An 18,442-nucleotide genomic window follows, 5' to 3' on the forward strand; every position below is an offset into this window, starting at 1 on the left:
TGCTGGAGAAGGCCAGGTACAAGAGAGAACAAATGTGATACCCCTCTCAGAGAACCTCACAAATTAAGATTGTATTGTATTATGTAGTTCAGAGTTAACAGGAGGAGACAGAAGAGAGCCAAAAAGAATATTTCTTTCCATATGTAGTGATCGGAGGGTGCAGTAAAAGTGAAATCAGGTTATGTATGCAAATCTCACCTTTACTTTCTGTTGGTGATGGTAAATTTGCCAAGCTATATGGACATGCATAGCACACCACTTTCCTGGTTTCTTTGGAGACAGAAAGACAAGGCAAGGTTTTCATGTTTAGACATGACTAAATTCATGTTCGTTTCATTTTATTAATCTAAACCTTTTAAGCACTTTTATAAAAGAATATCACATACATCTGGCAAGGTTATCTACAATTTTATGTAATACTGTTGAGCACTTTTAAAAGTGAAATTTAACTTAAAATGTTCATTTCAAGTTTCTTTGCTTATTCCCATATTTTGGGCATGGCTGCAAATTAATTAAGCAAAATGTCATTACAAAGTGTTTTCAGATAAGGGAGTCATATAGTGTCTCCTATAGACTCTGAAATGAGACCGTTGAGTCCCAGCACACAGCTAATTAAAGAGACTGTGGAGCGGAAGGCAGGTGCTCAGTGTAAGGTGGGATTAAACTGTAATGAGCTTTTACTCTATTTCCTTCATAGTCCTGTGGGGAAACAAACTGAATAACTGATAAAGCAGTCTTACCCTGAGAACTGGCCGGAACGGATCTGTCAGCTAGAGAGGAAAGGGAAAAAGCGCAAGTGAGCGAGATTAGGGACACAAAGCTGTCAGTCAGGGCTTTTAATTAGCATCCGAGCATCACTTCATCACTGACCAAATTAAAATGTTAAAATTTCCCTTTCTAATGAAGCATTTCGTGGAATAATTAGGCCAGAATTTAGAGTATTCCCCTTCCTATCACTGCCAGCATACCAATGTGGACAACAGTTTATCATGACTGACAAATATGATGGTTAGTTTGCCAGCAGTAGCTTAAAAACCACAGTCACCACAGTTTGTTCGTTGCAAACTGTGTCTTTGGGGTGCTTACCCGAGGGTCTTTCTGAAGAAGTGTGTGTGGGACGGCTCCAGGCCTGGCTGCCACGTCTAAAGGATTTGAGGTCTATAGTGTACAAACACAAAAAGTAAGCATTCTCAGCTTGTCACAAGATACCTTGGGCCTTATGATTTCCGCGATGGAAATCTAGTCATAAAACGGAATTTACTGTATAACGCAGAATTTCATGGAAGTTGTCACATTTTTGATCACATCTTTCAGCCTCGCTATATGAGGACATGAATGCATGAACTTCATCTCCAGAGCCGCTCTGAGAGTCACTTCACAAGCATTTTACCGTTTTATTAGAGAAAAACTATCGTCATATCATAAACACACAGAAACTCAAAGGTCTTCACGGCAACCCGTCAAAATAAGTTTGGTTAAACTTGAAGAAATTGTGACAAATATATGACTGTTGTACAGTAGAATTTAGCTACGTCTCAATGTAATTATTATTACAAATTTATTTTTAAAATAAAAAAGTCGAATTTCATATGATTAAAAAATACATTTAATTAGTTGTATGCCTTCATTTGATTGCCAGAAATTTTTAAATACACAACACAGAATTTCTGAAATAAAAATAATTTTTCTTAGAAATTTTATTTTTAAATTAATTAATTGTTGTTGTTATAAATTATAATTAAAATGGAAAAAACGGAATTTGGGAAATAATAGGTTAGGGTTAGGTTAGGGATGGATTTCATAGGGCGCTAGATATCTAAATCTTCCAGTATCATCTCTCACTTACTCAAGCATTACTGTTAGCTAACTGGGGACATCCCCAGACTGTACATGTTAAAAAGAACATATGAAATTGATTCTCTATTTATACTATACCTATACATAAAATTAAGGAAGTAACAGACTGTCTGAGATCTGTTTATGTTTAGCCAGATCCATTCCATGTGTGCAGTAATACACTCAGAAGAGCACAGGAGGTTAGTTTTGGGAGTTGTCTTGACATTCCGACATTCAGCGTTTGATATTGTGATACCTTGGGCTGGAACGCTCCCTGCAGAGATCCGAAGGGCCCCGTCGGCGGGATGACGGGAGGAATGCCAGACACTGCTGGGGGGTAAGAGTGGAACAGCTGAGAAAAGAAAAACGATACAAGACACAGTTACTCCAAGAGGTTCTTGTTTGATCGTGTCAGCTGTTTACAGTTATACAGTGAGACCAGAGCCTGCAGGCCGCTGTACAAACTAACAACTACACAAGATCAGCTGCTGATATTTAAATGGCCCTCTTCATTACATACTGCATAATATAAAGCGTCATAACATGAAAATACGCACCATGTGAAAATAATTCACAACAATGTTTTACTTAGTTTTTCTCTTTATAAATGAATAAATGAAAGAAAGTGACTACAAAGCACCTATTCTGCTCCATATAATGATACAACCTTCATCTGACCCTTGGCTGTTGTGACATTCAACAAAGATTAACAGCAAGATGAATTTACAATACGGGTCACTCTCTAAACCTGCTCTGATAGCAATGACTGTTATTATCACAACGCACTGCATAATGCATGTAATTACTGCAGAGTGTGTGTTCTTGGGTGGGTGTCACAAATGAATCATTGCTAAATGGCGACTCCGTAATTGAAGGGCAGAGATCAAATAAATTAAAGTTGCATTAACCTGTTGGAAAGACAAGCAGAATGAAACACATTTTATCTCTAACCCGAATGCTTAATACATTTTTTAATGAAAATTTGTGCCCTTAATACATTTAGAATGTAGTAAAGTATTTTAAAAAACACATTACTACATTCTAAAAAAGTTTTTTGTTGTTGTTGTGTTTTTTTAAATAAAAGTGTAATAAGGCACTTGAGAGGCCTATTGTAAATATAGCTATGGCTGTGTGTGGTACCTAAAAATGCCCTAAGCTGTGACCAGCATAGCCCCTATTGCTTAAAACACCCATAATATAAAGCAGTGTTTCCCCTACCATTATATAAGGGGGGCGCCCCGCCCTCCTAACGGCTCCCCCCGCCCCCCTTGGAGGTCAAGTAAATTTGATTTGATTTTCTTTATAGCGACATATTACAATTTGTTATTTTATAAAAAAAAAAAACCTAAATGGCCCTTAAGTAATATGTTATTTATCTTATTTCCACGATGGCATGTCTTTTCTGTCTGTGTTTACAATTATCCCAATGAGTGCGCACACTCACACACAAACAAACACTTGCGTCACATACAGTTGAGCACTAGCGGACAGAGAGAGCGCGGCTGGAAATGTGTCGCTGAACTGAAGATGGCAACACTCGCTCTACTGCGAGTAGCAGCCGGAGTAGCTCTCCTGCTCCAAGTCTAACGCCCGTTTCACATATATTTCGTTTGCGGTGAGTATTTTTTTTCCGTACCCATAACAAAGCTTTCACACTGCACGAGGATGCAGTCCGTCGATGATCGATCTGTTCCAGTTGCGGTGCGTATACGGCAGTGCAGAGATCGTTTCTGCACCGAGTCTATTTCTGCTGTGCTGCAAACGCTGAATTAAAGTGACAGGCAGCGCATGTTTCGTGGTCAAAATGAACACCGATTGACCTGAAAATGTAGTAATTTCACCATAAGTGCGATTAATTAAATAAAATGTAGTAATCTCACCATAAATTTATTTAATTAATTACTACTTTTTTCACTTTAAGACTGAGTTAAAGCAAGGAAAACTACAATTTACCTCAACAAGGCGACATAATGAACAACACTCGTCTTATTCGTGGAGGTGGAAAAACAAACTCTTTGTGACATGCAAGATTTATTGTATTAAAATTTAAATACAAAAGATTTTAATATAAGTACATGGTTAAATATTTTACCACTTGCTTGAGCAACTTAATATATAATTATATAGAAGTAATGTATTGAATAATACATTGTTTAAATTGTGTTTACGTGAACGCGCGTTCACAGCAGTGGTGCGTCTGACAGGATTATTCTCTCCAATAAATGCATCATAGAAATAAAAACTTCTCATAAAAAAAGCCCATTTAAAATTTATATATATATATATTGGTTAGTATTTATAAATCTTTTTTTAGTTGTTAGTTAAAAAATAAAACTATTTAAGCTCTGGTCCATTAATATTAACAAATACTTCTATAAATTTAACAAAGGTTATTTGCAAAAGTCAATTTTAAAAATATTTAAATATGTTTATTTATTTTTTAAAGAGATATCTTATGTTAACATTTTTTAACTTTTACAAACCATTACCCTCCCAGACAACCAATTTATGTGACAGATAGATAGATAGATAGATAGAGATAGATAGATAGATAGATAGATAGATAGATAGATAGAGATAGATAGATAGATAGATAGATAGATAGATAGATAGATATAGATAGATAGATAGATAGAGATAGATAGATAGATAGATAGATAGAAAGATAGAAAGATAGATAGATAGATAGATATAGATAGATAGATATAGATAGATAGATAGAGATAGATAGATAGATAGATAGAAAGATAGATAGATAGATAGATAGATAGATATAGATAGATAGATAGAGATAGATAGATAGATAGATAGATAGAGATAGATAGATAGCGTCTGTGTCAATTTTCCCCAAACCAACCCCCCCCCCCAAACCTGTAAACCTAGGGGAAACACTGTAAAGTATGATGAAAATAAATGAAGAAGACATAAAAATGACAATGACCACTACACTAAACAAGAAGAAAAAAAGCCACCACAGCAAATTACAAAAATAAGACAAGGACTCACGCTGTGTCTGTAGAAGGGGTCGACTTTAGTGGGGTATTTGTCAAACTGCAAAGGAAAGGAGAAACAGAGCTCAGTACACACAGGAGTCTTTCAGGCCTACAAAAAAATTTACTCCTGACAAATATCTTGTGTAGTCATGAGGCTCAAAACAAATACCAAATGCTTTAATGTGCTCTCCAGAAAAGTGTGTTTGGTTGGCAGTAAAATGGTCTCTGCCCTGATTAATGAATCACAGATCAGAATGTGGCCCTGCATTATTCCTGCTGCCCCCATCCAGAAAGTTGTTTTGCGTTTTACAGTGAATTATCACAAGGGATTTCCCTTGTTAATATGTATAACTCAGCAATTCTGTGAGTGGTCAAGTAGAAGCCATTCGGCTGTCTAAAAATAGTCCTATAAACAGCTCATTTAATGAGGTTTGAGTGGTCTAATCTGGATCCAGAGAGAATGTTTCCCACTCGTGAGTAAACAATGTGGCTCTCAAACTAGTTTTATACTCTCATTAGCTAACAAAGCGCCATTCTCAGAGGCTTTTGAGCCTGGCATGGTTCAAAAGCCACTTTTAAGCCTCTGTGGGCACTGTGGTTATGATCGAGCTGTGTGTGGGAGTGTCTGTATGAAGCCTCAAATCACTAATCAGCTCTGCTGCTTGCCAACCAAAAGCCCTCAGTCAAAACTCCACCAGACCAAAATGATGTCATTAAACTGGGAATGAATAAACTAGTTCTCAAGGCTTGGCTGGAACAAAAATGTATTGCCAGTGGCTCTGACTGCCAATTCTAAAATCAGGGCAGAGAACAGAGGGTGGAGAAGCATGCCAGAGAAAAACAGCAGTTTTTCAACATAGAAAAGCCACATTGTGGCAAGAGAGAAGCGTTACAATCGAGAAAGCGAGCCACTGCCATTACTGAATAATGTACCGTACCCGTTTATAATTCAGCAGTCGGTACGACACATACACATGCACAAATTTAGTAGTTGCCTACAGTGTTCCCACAGTTTTTGACAATGATTTCTGGTGATTCAAGGATTTTTACAAATCATTTTGATGCATTTGATTTTGACAGATTCGCTAACAAATTCATTATATGTGATCCGGTTTGATGATTCATTAAAAGGACTCACAATAGAAATTTCCATGACCGTGGGAACCCTGTATCTTATATACATGCATTTGGTTTTTATTAGGGCTGCACGATGTATAATTGTTAGCATCAATATTGCGATGTGCGCATCCACTATAGTCACATTGCAGGATGTGCGATGTAATATAGGGTTCGTAGTTGATCCGTAATCCGTCCGGGCCAGCTACTTCCCCGGTTCAGAACGCATGTGATTCGCAGAGTAATTGCAAAGTTTAACCATCATAAAGTGACATCATTTGCATGTGTTTTTAAGTCCTGTCTGTTTAAACATCAAGTGCAAGAAGACTGGAACTCGCAGAATGAAACGCATGTTTGTGTGCGCACACAGAGCAACGCAGACAGCAATTGTGAAGTTCGTGAACACCAAATTCCCTTCCCTTTCTTATCGATTTGTGCATTAACGAACATGTGCACGGAAAATTAAGTCAAAATGCCTGTCTCAACGAGTTTCCTCGTAAACAGTTGGTTATGAGTTGTAAACAGAGAAAGAAAACGGATGCTTGTCATTACCGATAGTGCATTAGTGTTAAAGTGACAGCAGCCCAATATACCCGCAGCTGTTCATCAAACAACAAAAGAGAAAGAGAAAATCACTTTTGTAGCTTTAACAAAGACAAACTGTATTAATTATATGAATCATATTATACAGTGAAGTCTATGCAGTGTTATTTTACATTTGAATTTTCAATGTCTGTACCTGAATGATTAATTTAACTGAAAAACATAAAGCACTGCTAATTTAATATGTGTCTTTGTTCTATTGTATTCATGCACAACCCTACAAAATTACCCCAATCATCCTAGAATGATTCATTCTTTCAAATAAAGCTATTAGAATCATGGTGAAGTGGTTTTCATATCGCAATATATATCGCAATGTCAGTTTTTTCCAATATCGTGCAGCCCTAGTTTTTATGTTTTTTTTTTTTTATGTTGTTTAATTCATTCAATTACCCATTCAACCATTCAATTATACAATCACCCAACCATCACCACAATGTAAATTTTTTTTAGAGTTGTGTTCCACTTATCCTCACATTTCTGGCTGGGGTACGCACCATGGGCGGTGCAGGCGTGGGCATGATGGCGTGGGGGAAAGGGGTGAAGGTGTGCTGGTGTGTGTGTTGGTGTGTGTGCTGGTGCTGATGCTGATGCTGGTGCTGGTGCTGGTGGAACTCAGTCCGCAGGTATGGAGGGGGACCCAGTGATGCCCCGCGATCAGCACTCTGAGACGCCAGGAAACGAGTATTTAATTCCTGCCGGAGAATGTCTTGTTCTGTGGGGAAGAAAGAGGTGGCAAACAAAAATAAACGTTAAGTTTTAAAAACACACATCTGAATTGGAACTTAACCAGAACCCCTTTTCAAAAGTGTTTATCTGAATGCAGAACAAACATTCAGATAACGATAATTACATGATCCAACATTAGCTGGCAATAATATCTTACTTAATACTATGTTTTAAAGGACGCTAGATGAGAGATTGGTACCTGAGTAGGCACTCCCAGCTGTGTGTCCGGGGACCGGCAGAGTGTTTGAGGTGAGAGGAGGAGGTGGAGGCAGAGCAGCAGGCGACGCAAACATATTGGTGTGATGAGGAAGAGTGGAGGACGGCAGGGAGGGGGGGAAGGCGTGCGAAGCCGTGGGGTTCGCTGGCAGGGGGAAGGTCGCTGCTGCCCCAGTGGGGGCAGGTTGGTGATGATGCAGATGAGGGGCTGGAGAGGGGCCCGGGGGCTTCCCTGGAGTGCTGCTTCGACTACTGCTGTGAAAAAAGAGAAAATAAACAACTGTAAAAATGTGCCTGTATAAAAGACCTTTTCAAACAATGATCACAAAACTGCTACAAAGTCTGCTATAAATCAAGCAAAAGAATCCAGGATACCTACAGTGCTGAAGAATGTTATTCCTGGAGGGATTTTCAAGCTGCACAAGCTAAAGTATTTATCAGAATTGTACGCAATCTAACAAAGAGCTAATTTACAGGCTAAGTAATCATTTAAACGCAAATTATTTCATATTAAAAGCTGCACACAGACACAGAGAACACAAAGTATAATTATCATCAGCAGTCTAAAGAAATCTAAAGGTCGGCAGAGAAGGGTGAGAGGAGGGAGGAGAAGATCTGCCTCTCTGCTGGATACTGGGGTGTCTGAGTCAAGCAGAGAAATTGTTATCTACAAGCCGCCGCCAGCTACAAGGCAGCAGCAGCAGCATCTATTTGGGAGGGGAACGAATCAAACCGTCTAATCTCTCAGCTGGGGTTCTCTCTGTGGTGCTGTCAGGCTCACGCACACTCACACACAAACACATACAGACAGGGATTTGTGCCTCATGTTTACTGGAGGATTGATACATTTTACATTCTAATACAGGAATCATGGTTTTCCGCTACAGTATTTAAGAGAGGTGGGCTCAGAACATCTGCTCAATCAGTGTACAGCACATCTGGAGTATTACAGAAGCTTTTTGCTAATATTCAACTCCATTACACTCATTTGTTGCCAACTCACCTCAGGCCGTTAAAGGTAAGGCTGCCACTGTAGGCTGAAATCGGACGGGGGTGGCACCGTGACGGTGGTCTGTGCTGCACAGGTAAGGTGGGGTTCTGCTGGGCTGGTAGCACTGGTGATGGGGGGTGGTGGTAGATGCCTGGGGTTCGAGGTGGCCTTGGGTTAGATGGAGGCTCAGATGGGTCCCGAGGCTGGGGCGGGGGTGCCTGAGAGGGCTTGTGGCTCTGGGTTGGAGGCAGAGCGGTAGCGGGCGTGAGCGGTCTAAGTGGGCGCTCTGGGCAAGGGTGCTGGGTTTGAGCTGGACTTGGGGGCAAGGGTAACCCCCGGTTGGAGGGGGGTGGCTGGAGATGAAGAGGGGTGGGGAGGGGAGGTTTGGAATGGGAAGTGGGCACCAGTGAGGGGGTGGCCGAGGAGAGCTCGCGGGAAGTCTCCTGGCTCTTCTCTTGACTGCGCTCTAGGCCTGACACCTTGGGAATGGCCAGGCCACGCAGCTCCTGGCTGGCATTGGTGGAGAGCGTGTCAATGCTGAAATCTGGAACTGAAGAGACAAGAGAAGTAGATTTTGTGTCAATGCTAAAATCTGGAACTGAAAAGACAAGAGAAACCACACATGCAAACATATTTAGGAGGTAAAGGTCTATCATCTGATTTAACAAAATCATATTTGAGCTAAATGGAAAATAAACTTGTTGAAAATTGTTTCAATTTACTTTCAGAGGCAGGTCTTTGTTGCGTTCAGCGTTGATTTTAAAAGAGCAAAATAAATGTGTAAATCTGCTCTGCCAGATCAAAGATGTGCCATAATGTGAACATAATCAAATTCAGAGAGCAAAATCATAACATAACATACAACCATCATGAGGGACAAGAGCCTAAATGCTAATTCACACTGCGCCGACAGACACCAACCAACGGCAACAGTCACTAGATTACGGTACGCCACTTCTAAGAAATTCCAATTCTGGGAATCCTGACAGCGATTCAACATGTTCAGTCAGCGAAAACAAGTGCCGAGCAATGCTAACAGATGCCAATAGGGGTAACACACTGACCTGACAAAGCTAGCCGAACGTGTCTGTTGCCATTGGTCGGTAAGGTCATGTGAATGCCTTAATGTCTTTTATTAGGGAAAGGACGTAAACTAAGGAAAACCTGACCGGCACACCCAAAACTGCTTTTACAATGAGCTGATATTAGTGTTATATAAGTACAACGAGAAAGGAAGAGTCAACCAAGGGTTGATGTATCCTCTGGGACCAAATGCTCTTGGGGATCACAGTGCATGCACAACTCTGATTAACTCTCTGTCTGCCTCAGAGGGAACCACAGCCCTATGTCTTTTCCATCTCTTCACACCCAGCCTGGCCTCTCCATCGCCCGCAGCAAGGGATGCTGATTGAGCCTGAATCCCATAGGCTTTGGGGATCCTTCTGTAACATAACCCCCATGGACTGCTGAACCCTCTTCTCAAGGGCCTGGGGGCCTCCTAATGCAGTGGCTCATGGGACCCAGCTCAGAGCAAAAGGTCCCGGGTGTGCAGCTGAGAGGTAGTGTGTGTGATGCAGACATTAAGGGTCAGCCTGGCCTGCAGCACTCTGCCAGATGAAGATAATAATCTGGGAGTACAAGGTGCCCCTGGGGAATGGGTTTGTGTCAAACATTCTGCCATCTGACATGGTGGGAATGCAAGACACGTATGCACAAACACTCATATGTATGCATATGCATGCATGCAAAAGAACAAATGAAATGCACACACAAAACCCGATCATTTCAATGCAACCCTCTACAATGCGAGTGAATCACTTGCATATTTTACCAAATTTCATGCTAGGTGACTATGTCTTTAGCCAATATGTTTAGCGCAGATATAGGCCTAATTTAATTTTCTTCTAAGCTTTACGCACCATTGCATGGCTGAGAGCGCCCCCTGTCGCTTTCTAACAAACACGCATAAATGAACACAGAGAGAGGCATACACATGAACTGACACAGAATTAACGCGCTGAATCTAAATGCAGGGCTCGACAATAAGGACTGCCCGATGGCCAAGAGTTGACGGAACTGTCACTGTCCCGAACGTGCCAGTTCTGCATAGTTGTGAATGTTTATTGATTGCACGTTTTTAAGCCATGCCAATGTAAGTGCAAGAAGACAAAAAAGAATGCTTAATTCGGTACTCGCTGTGTGAGAAGTTTTGTGTGTGCTCACTTCCCAGAAAGCCACGTCTGAAAGCATGCGAATACTGAACTGATTTCTCTTTTATGCCGTCTTGCGCTTGAACAGACAAATTTTACACAAAACTATGTCAACATGCCTGTCTTGGCGTGTATCCTAGTAAACATAGTTGGTTATGCCTGAAGTGAACGTAAAAAATAAAAAAATTACTAGTTTTGGGAGTGAGTAATGTTCTGTACAAACATGGAACGATAATTTAGGGGACTCACTCTCGCATAGAGTTGGGAATTGAAAATAGATTCAAATTCTGAAATCAGATACTTGTTATAAAATTTTAATTTTGATTTTGCCTATCGATTCCTGTGTGCACATTTTATTGTGGTTTTAAACCAATCAAGTGCAAGATGCGAACGAGAACTTAAGTTGGCATGTGCACATCCAGGTGCACATCCAGAGAGCGCACAGAAAGCCGCCTCTCATATGGTGAATACTGAATTGATTTCTCTTTCGTGTCTTCTTGCACTCTAACGGACAAATGCACAATTTTTTCAAAACATCCTCGTAAATTCAGTCGGTTATGTCTTAAGTGGACGTAAACAATTGAGGAAGAAAATTTATGTGTAACAGTATATTGGATCTGTGCATTAGCTCTTAAAGTGACAGCAACCTAATAAACCTGCTGCCATCTGTGTCATTACTGTTAATCAAAGAACAAAAGAAAAAAAAATCATTCATTGATCTTGACTGAAAAAACGTTTGTAACTTTGATAAGGATTAATCTCTATTTTATTTATAAAAAGAAAACCATGTGTTATTTTACATTTAAAACATTTAACTTACATTTAAATTTTTTAACTTTGTTCAATTGCTAATTTGCTTATTTGCTCTTATTGTATTATTGACTGCACATTATCTTTAATAATGTTTGAAATTTATATTATTGTAGTTTATTAGTTAGTTGTTCTTTATGCTGCTGATTTTTGTTCATGGTGTTCAGTGATACCCAACCCTACTAACGCATTTAAAAGCGGTTGTCACTCCTGAAACTTTACAGTGTGTATGTGGCCATAGGCTACCCCATTTGACCCGGGAAAGCTCACAATACCCTCTGGCTCTGGCACTCTAAGCACACTTTAACAAACAAGGGCAGTTCAGCCTCCCAGGTCAGAAACAAGCTGTCCAGTGGGTGCAATAAGTCACCCTTTATCCTGCCTGAATAACTGGATTTAAGGCGGAGAGGGCTAACAGCACTCAAAGAAAAGCCTTTCGCACTTGTTTGTGTCAGAATGAGGGCTTTTAGAGAAAGAGTTTCCTTCAGATTATATAGTTCCAGTAGGCAGTCAACGACTGATATGACATGTAAGGACGGACATGCTCTCTTTACTAGACACAAAAGTGTGGGTGCCCATCTCTCCTGCTCTCTTTCCTGCACTGTGGCCTTCCTGTAGAGACTTGATGGAAAATATCCAAAGCTCTTCTAAAAGGCTGAACAACAGAGAGCTCTGCTGTTCCTCCCTGGAGCGACTCTCTCAATGTACTAACATGCCTAAAAAAACAAGACGGAGAGTGAAAACACTGCTTATTCTTCCCGTAATGAAGACTCCAGGGCCGGGCAGGGAGCGGAGGAGAAGTGTGTTTCTCCTCCCTGGGGAGTTAATTTGTCAAGTCTCCTTGATCCCTGGAAACAAATAAATGCAGCTTTTTCTAGCCTCGCCAAAAAAGAGTGAAGAGAGGTGATTTTTATTCCAAATGGCAGCTGTGGAGGAGGATGTTTATTAAGATGGTAGAACAGACCGGGAGGCAGACTTTGCAAAGTTCTCATCTGATCACACAATGTTTATGTATGTGTGTGTGTGTGTGTTTGAGCAGGATTAAGGTATACAAGGCTTCTGGAGCAGTGAGCTTGGGTGAGGTCTCTACGGACAGCAAAACACAGCTCATTATCCCGAGTCCACTCTAAAAGAAAACAGCTATATTCAGCTGCTAAAAACCACAGACAGAGCCAGAAGATCTCATACAAGAAAGGGGAAAAACAATGGGAGAAATCACTACCTATTCAGAATTTATATGATGCAGTTAATTTTTTTTAATTTTTATTTGCTGAACAAAATGAATAGCATAAAAAACATTTAACTTGCAATGTTATCTTAGGAATAATAATAATAAAAAAAAAAATCAAATCAAGAAAAAATATTTGACAAAATTACAAAAATAAGGATAAATGTTTGGCAGGGAATGCTTCTCTTACCACCATATATAATTTATATATAGAAAGACGGTGCACTCATATTACTATGAATAAGAGAAAGTGCAACGCTAAATATGGCGGAATAAATAAATAAAAGAGCCAATCACTGATTGGTAAAGCCATCGCGTCACTGCAGCTCCCGTTAGAAGCTCCAGTTCCCATAGAAACAGTCAGTGTTCTGTGACGCACGCTTAGGACTGTGTATGCGCATTAGGTTCCAGGCCAAAAAAAGCATGATATGATTATTCATTATTTGAGCATTTAGAAACATAATTTATGAGACAGTTGACAGGCAATCTCATTGCCTCATAGGCAATTTCAAATATGAAATTTAATTGTAAGCGTGGCGAACAGTTTTGGAGAATTTGATGTTTTCCAACTCAAAGAAATAGGAGCTGCACTTGCATGACTGTGAGGCTATTCAAAGATGGCAGCCAAGTGAATTGACTTGTCTTAAAGGGACTTAAAATGGACTGTTACCACAGAATAGTCGAATACACAGACACAGGTTGCAATCTGGCTGGTGACTAGAGGTTAGAGCTGGGCGATTTTTTCCCCTAAAAAAATCTGAGATTTTTTTATAAAAAACTCTATTTACGATTCGATTCGATTTTTCTCCCCCCCTTTAAAACAAAATAACTGTGAACTGTAAATATATTTTAAAAATATATATTTATTGTATTTAATTAAAGTGCATCAACATAAAATTGCAAAGGCAAACCCTTTCTCTAACTGAAAAGTCACTGTGCAGTGTGCAACAAAGATTGTTAAACATCCAAATTATTTATACTGTATTTGGATTGAGCTAATAAAACAACAAAAAATCCTGAGGTAACTCTTATGCCTGGTTCAGATTACACGATTTTTTTGTCTGTTACGATAGTCACTGTCAGATTACACGATTTTGACTCCTAAAAATCTTGTCATGTCGTGGACAAGAAACATGTCAGACTACACGTTGTTTTCCGACCAGTCATCGCGAGCCGTCTCACACACTCATTCACTCGCACATATAGGCTACACAAGGTCACTCACATAACCTACACACACACACACACACACACACACACACACACACACACACACACACTCACTCACTCGCACATACACACACTCTCACTCTCTCTCTCTCTCTCTCTCTCTCTCTCTCTCTCTCACACACACACACACACTCTCGCGCACACACAGTCACACACACTCACTCGCGAACACACACTCTCACTCACTCTCCCTCACTCACTCACTCACTCGCGCGCGCGCCGTCGTCGTCGTGGAGGACCGTTAAAACATTAAACATGCTAGTCTTTTTGTCGTGATGTCGTGAAGCATCGAGGGCTGCGCCGCAGGGAGCGTTCTACGGAAACCCTGAAGGAAGATTTGGCGAATGCAAAATGTATGTATTGGGAGAAAAAAAATCTAAAAAATCGATTTTTTGAAAATAGGAATCGATTTGACCTACCAACTCGATTTTTAAATCAAATCGATTTTTTTCCCAGCCCTACTAGAGGTGTTGAAATTAATCGTTGCATCTACAAGATAGTGTTGTTTTTGGCAGCCTGTTTTAATTTTAGTTTTAGTTTAGTCTTTGTGTCAGGCTGTCATTTTAGTTTTTATTAGTTTTAGTCACATTCATACTCTTTTTAGTCTAGTCTAGTTTTAGTCGACGAAAACTGATGACATTTTAGTCTAGTTTTAGTCAACGAAAACTGATGACATTTTAGTCTAGTTTTAGTCGACGAAAACTGATGACATTTTAGTCTAGTTTTAGTCAATGAAAATTGTATTTTAGTCTCTTTTTAGTAATGTGATTCTATTTAACCCAGTCAATATAGAATTTCAAACAAGGCTATCTTATTATAGGCTATTTAGTAGGCCTATATTTAGGGCTGTGACGGTGGCAGGTTTTTTTTTTTACCACCGCGGTAATGGACCAACTACCGGCGGTGGTTGGGGGGTTATTTAAAAAAAAAACTCGTTTTATATTTCCACACAAAGACGCGTGATATACACTCTGCGCTTTGAGAGGGATTTGGGACGCAGGAAAACACGAAGATATCGATCTCCATCGATCTCTTTATGATATCTTTGTTTTTTCTACTTGATGTAAATTGGTTTGAAGAGCGAATTTTATCCTCCACAAGGCCGAAATATTTAGGCTATGTTTGAGATTGCGCTGCCAGAGAAAGTGAAACTAAAAATCACCCGCGCGTGTGAAGCGCGCTTTACAACTAAACTTAACGCGCCCTATGTCTATATAACAAGCACAAACTGTGTTAAAAAGAATTTGACATGCAAGTACAAATGTAGGCCATCTGTCCTACAGCGTTTTTCTACGTTACCACAGTAAAGAATACGAATATAATAGGCCTAATTAAAAGCGAACCAAGAAACGTTATAATACCTTTAGAAAATGGGTGAGACGTGACGTGAGTGAAGATTTGGGAAAAGAAACAAGAGATTCCATGCAGGGATGAGTCACGATTTTTGGATATTCGATTAGTTTATTTAATTATAGGATATCGAATAGGTTGTGCGATTATTCTCTAAAATAAAATCTCCATGTTCTGGCGCTGATGCGGTGACGTGTTCATGTAACCAGAGACATGCAGCTGTCACAAAGAACCGGCAAAAGTAATGATTATGAATGTGTCAAATACATCAATGAGACATTTTAATAGAATAACTAATGGAGTAATATATTGTTAAATTCGCTGATAATCGGGTGACCAGATCGCAATCCAGAATTTAAAGCCGACAAAGCTATGGGTTCACGCACAAATCTCTCATTCTTCGTGACGTTAACATTTCGTCTCGTCTCGTTTTGGTCAACGAAAATGAAGAGACATTTTAGCATAGTTTTTATTTTTTTAAACCACATTTAGTCTCGTTTTTATTCGTCAACGATATTGCATTATACATGTATTTTAGTCATCGTCACATGACCATGCATTTACGTCTAGTCTCGTCTCGTTCGTCAGGTGATAACGGTTCGTTGACGACAATATTTCGTCATAATTTTCGTTGACGAAAGCAACACTACTACAAGATGCATATCGCGACTGACGTTTCTCTGACATCATTCGTCACATATGCGCTTCTCGTGCTAGCGTAAAATGGCAGAGGGAGGCAAAATAGAAAAACGAGTAATAAAAATGCACCCACTATTTGAAAATTTACAGCGTGTGAGCTCGAGTCTGTGTGTGCGAGGCTGTAAGCGTGTGTGTGCGCGCACGTGCAGTCAAGTGAGTGTGTGTGAGCGTTATTGTAACTTAAGAACACTTGACAGTTTCAAGCGCTTTTAGTATTTACTAGTGTTTGTTCTAAATGGTCCTGTCGTCTACTGTGTTCAGACTTAAGTTGTGTTTTGACATGATAATCGTAATCGAATTGAATCGTGAGACCAGTGATGATTCACACCAATCGATATACAATATTATCACATTGCCCAGCACTAATACCATGTCTGCATGGTATCACTGCTATTAAACATGTCTGTCTGGTGTGAGGCCACACTGTTCACTCAAATCAAACATATTAATCCTATTTAATGTTTTCGTTCGCTGTTCCTTGCTGATGGAATGATCTTTCCAACCCTATCCTGACAGCCGAATCCATGACAATTTTCAAGAAGCAGCTCAAAACTCTCCTCCGTGAGCACTTAACCGAAGCCTGCTTACATTTTTTTTATTACTAGCACTTGTCGTGTTTATTACCTCTTTAGGATGAATCACTTGTTGTATTCCTCAATTGCTTTTGGATAAAAGCATCTGCTTAATGAATGAATGTAAATGTAATAATGATATGGCAATTATGTACACAAATCCAATCAGACTTTTTTCCTAATACATTTTATTTTATCTTGAACTGGATGTCCAAACCAGTTTAATACACTCCTTCCTCTGCTTTCACACTATATTCTGCCTACTTAGTAGCAGTTACTTCCAGATTGTGTTCACAGCAACTGTTCTACATTCTTATGGATTGAATCCGATCCCTTTGAGGTCAGAAGATAGCTAAACTTTGTGGTCAGTTGAACCCAGGTCTGCACTAAATTACTTTGTGTTAAAGTACTCTAAGATAAAGCTGTTATTATTGCCTGTTAGTACGGTTTATATGTATATATACAGTTCAAATTCAAAAGCCTTACTAGTGACCTTCTGTGCAAAAGCCCAAAACATCTCATTCAAAGCAGAACAAGTGATTTATCTGTATGAGGTATAATTAGAAAATACACTGTTTACCATTCTTAAAAAAGTGCTTTTATCTAGATAAACCAATCACTACTTGATTTTAAGCTATGAAGTTCTGCACATTCCTACAACACACACACACACACACGCACGCACGCACGCACGCACGCACGCACGCACGCACGCACGCACGCACGCACGCACGCACGCACGCACGCACGCACGCACGCACGCACGCACGCACGCACGCACACACACACACACACACACACACACCACCAGTTACTCTAAGCGACTTTAGTGTGCTTTGAATTCAGTCTCTCTAAACAAGTTTATGTGCTGTCATTTGTAAGTACTTATGGATACTTACAGGGCCTCCCTGGGTGGTATGTGCCGACAGCCAATCCTTCTGGCAAATGCCAGTCATGCTGTTAAGCTGGGCTTCAGGCATCTTGCCATTTCTACATCCCTTCTAATCCGAAATAGCCCCACATACTCCTGTCAAACTAGAGATGAGGTCTGGGGTTATGGGGCCTTCCTTCAGCACCCCCAGGCCTGTGTTAAACTCTTCCCTTCATTGTAACTGACAGCTCTGCACGTCTTCCCTGCCTGACGGCCGTTTTACTGTCAGATCAGCTGAGCTGAGACTTCAGCCTAGTGGTAACGGCTTAGGAATGGCTATTTGTGATCACTCTGAGCAGAAGAGAGGACAGGGGGCTTTACAGAAAGATGATGTAAGTACTTTAGAGGGCAGCTACAAAGCCACAGCTGAAACAATGCAGTAGCAACAAGCATTCGGCCTCACATCCTCAAGTTTTAGCAGCAACCACAACATAGATTAGCAACAAAAACCAGCTCAGACCCAACGAAGACAACAAAAATGGATTATTCACTAATTCACACTTACAAATAATCAGATATTAAAGATAGGCATGGGCATTTAAAAAATATTGGATTCGAATATTCGTTTATTTAAATGATGTTTAACGAAAAAGACGCTATTTTTTTGTCACCATTTCTGAACAGGCTTAGGATTAGGCAATATACACACCAAGATTACAATATATGTCAAGTTTTCTTTTAGTTGAAAACATTAAACAATGTGTAAACAAAAAATATAAAGAACAAAAGCATTTAAGCTCAAGCAGTGCGAACGGAAAAATAAACGGCTAATAAAGCAGACTGCTGCTTTATCATACCGTACATATAGACTCGTATCAGCATATGATTATCGTGTTTATATTGTTTCACGTTTATGTTGAGAAAAACAATAATATCCACACGCTCGAGTGAGAAAACGCGCTACGCTGACAGACGTTGCAGAGACACA

At 39.9% G+C, this 18,442-nt stretch overlaps 1 protein-coding gene across 1 annotated transcript in view; it reads right to left on the reverse strand.

Annotated features, from left to right (window-relative positions):
• The window catches only part of auts2a (activator of transcription and developmental regulator AUTS2 a), a 44,958-nt gene that overhangs the window by 5,798 nt on the left and 20,718 nt on the right, over positions 1-18,442 (reverse strand). The window contains exons 2-10 of the mRNA XM_081353895.1: positions 8,497-9,034; positions 7,477-7,748; positions 7,025-7,263; positions 4,843-4,887; positions 2,093-2,188; positions 1,087-1,158; positions 741-770; positions 199-270; positions 42-45 (exon numbers count right to left, since the gene is read on the reverse strand). Coding sequence (XP_081210021.1) covers positions 42-45; positions 199-270; positions 741-770; positions 1,087-1,158; positions 2,093-2,188; positions 4,843-4,887; positions 7,025-7,263; positions 7,477-7,570 — 652 coding nt within the window. The 5' untranslated portion in view covers positions 7,571-7,748; positions 8,497-9,034. The remainder of the gene's footprint in view (positions 1-41; positions 46-198; positions 271-740; positions 771-1,086; positions 1,159-2,092; positions 2,189-4,842; positions 4,888-7,024; positions 7,264-7,476; positions 7,749-8,496; positions 9,035-18,442) is intronic.

Source organism: Scardinius erythrophthalmus (assembly GCF_964197995.2).
Source record: "Scardinius erythrophthalmus genome assembly, chromosome: 23".
NCBI classification, from domain to species: Eukaryota; Metazoa; Chordata; class Actinopteri; order Cypriniformes; family Leuciscidae; genus Scardinius; species Scardinius erythrophthalmus.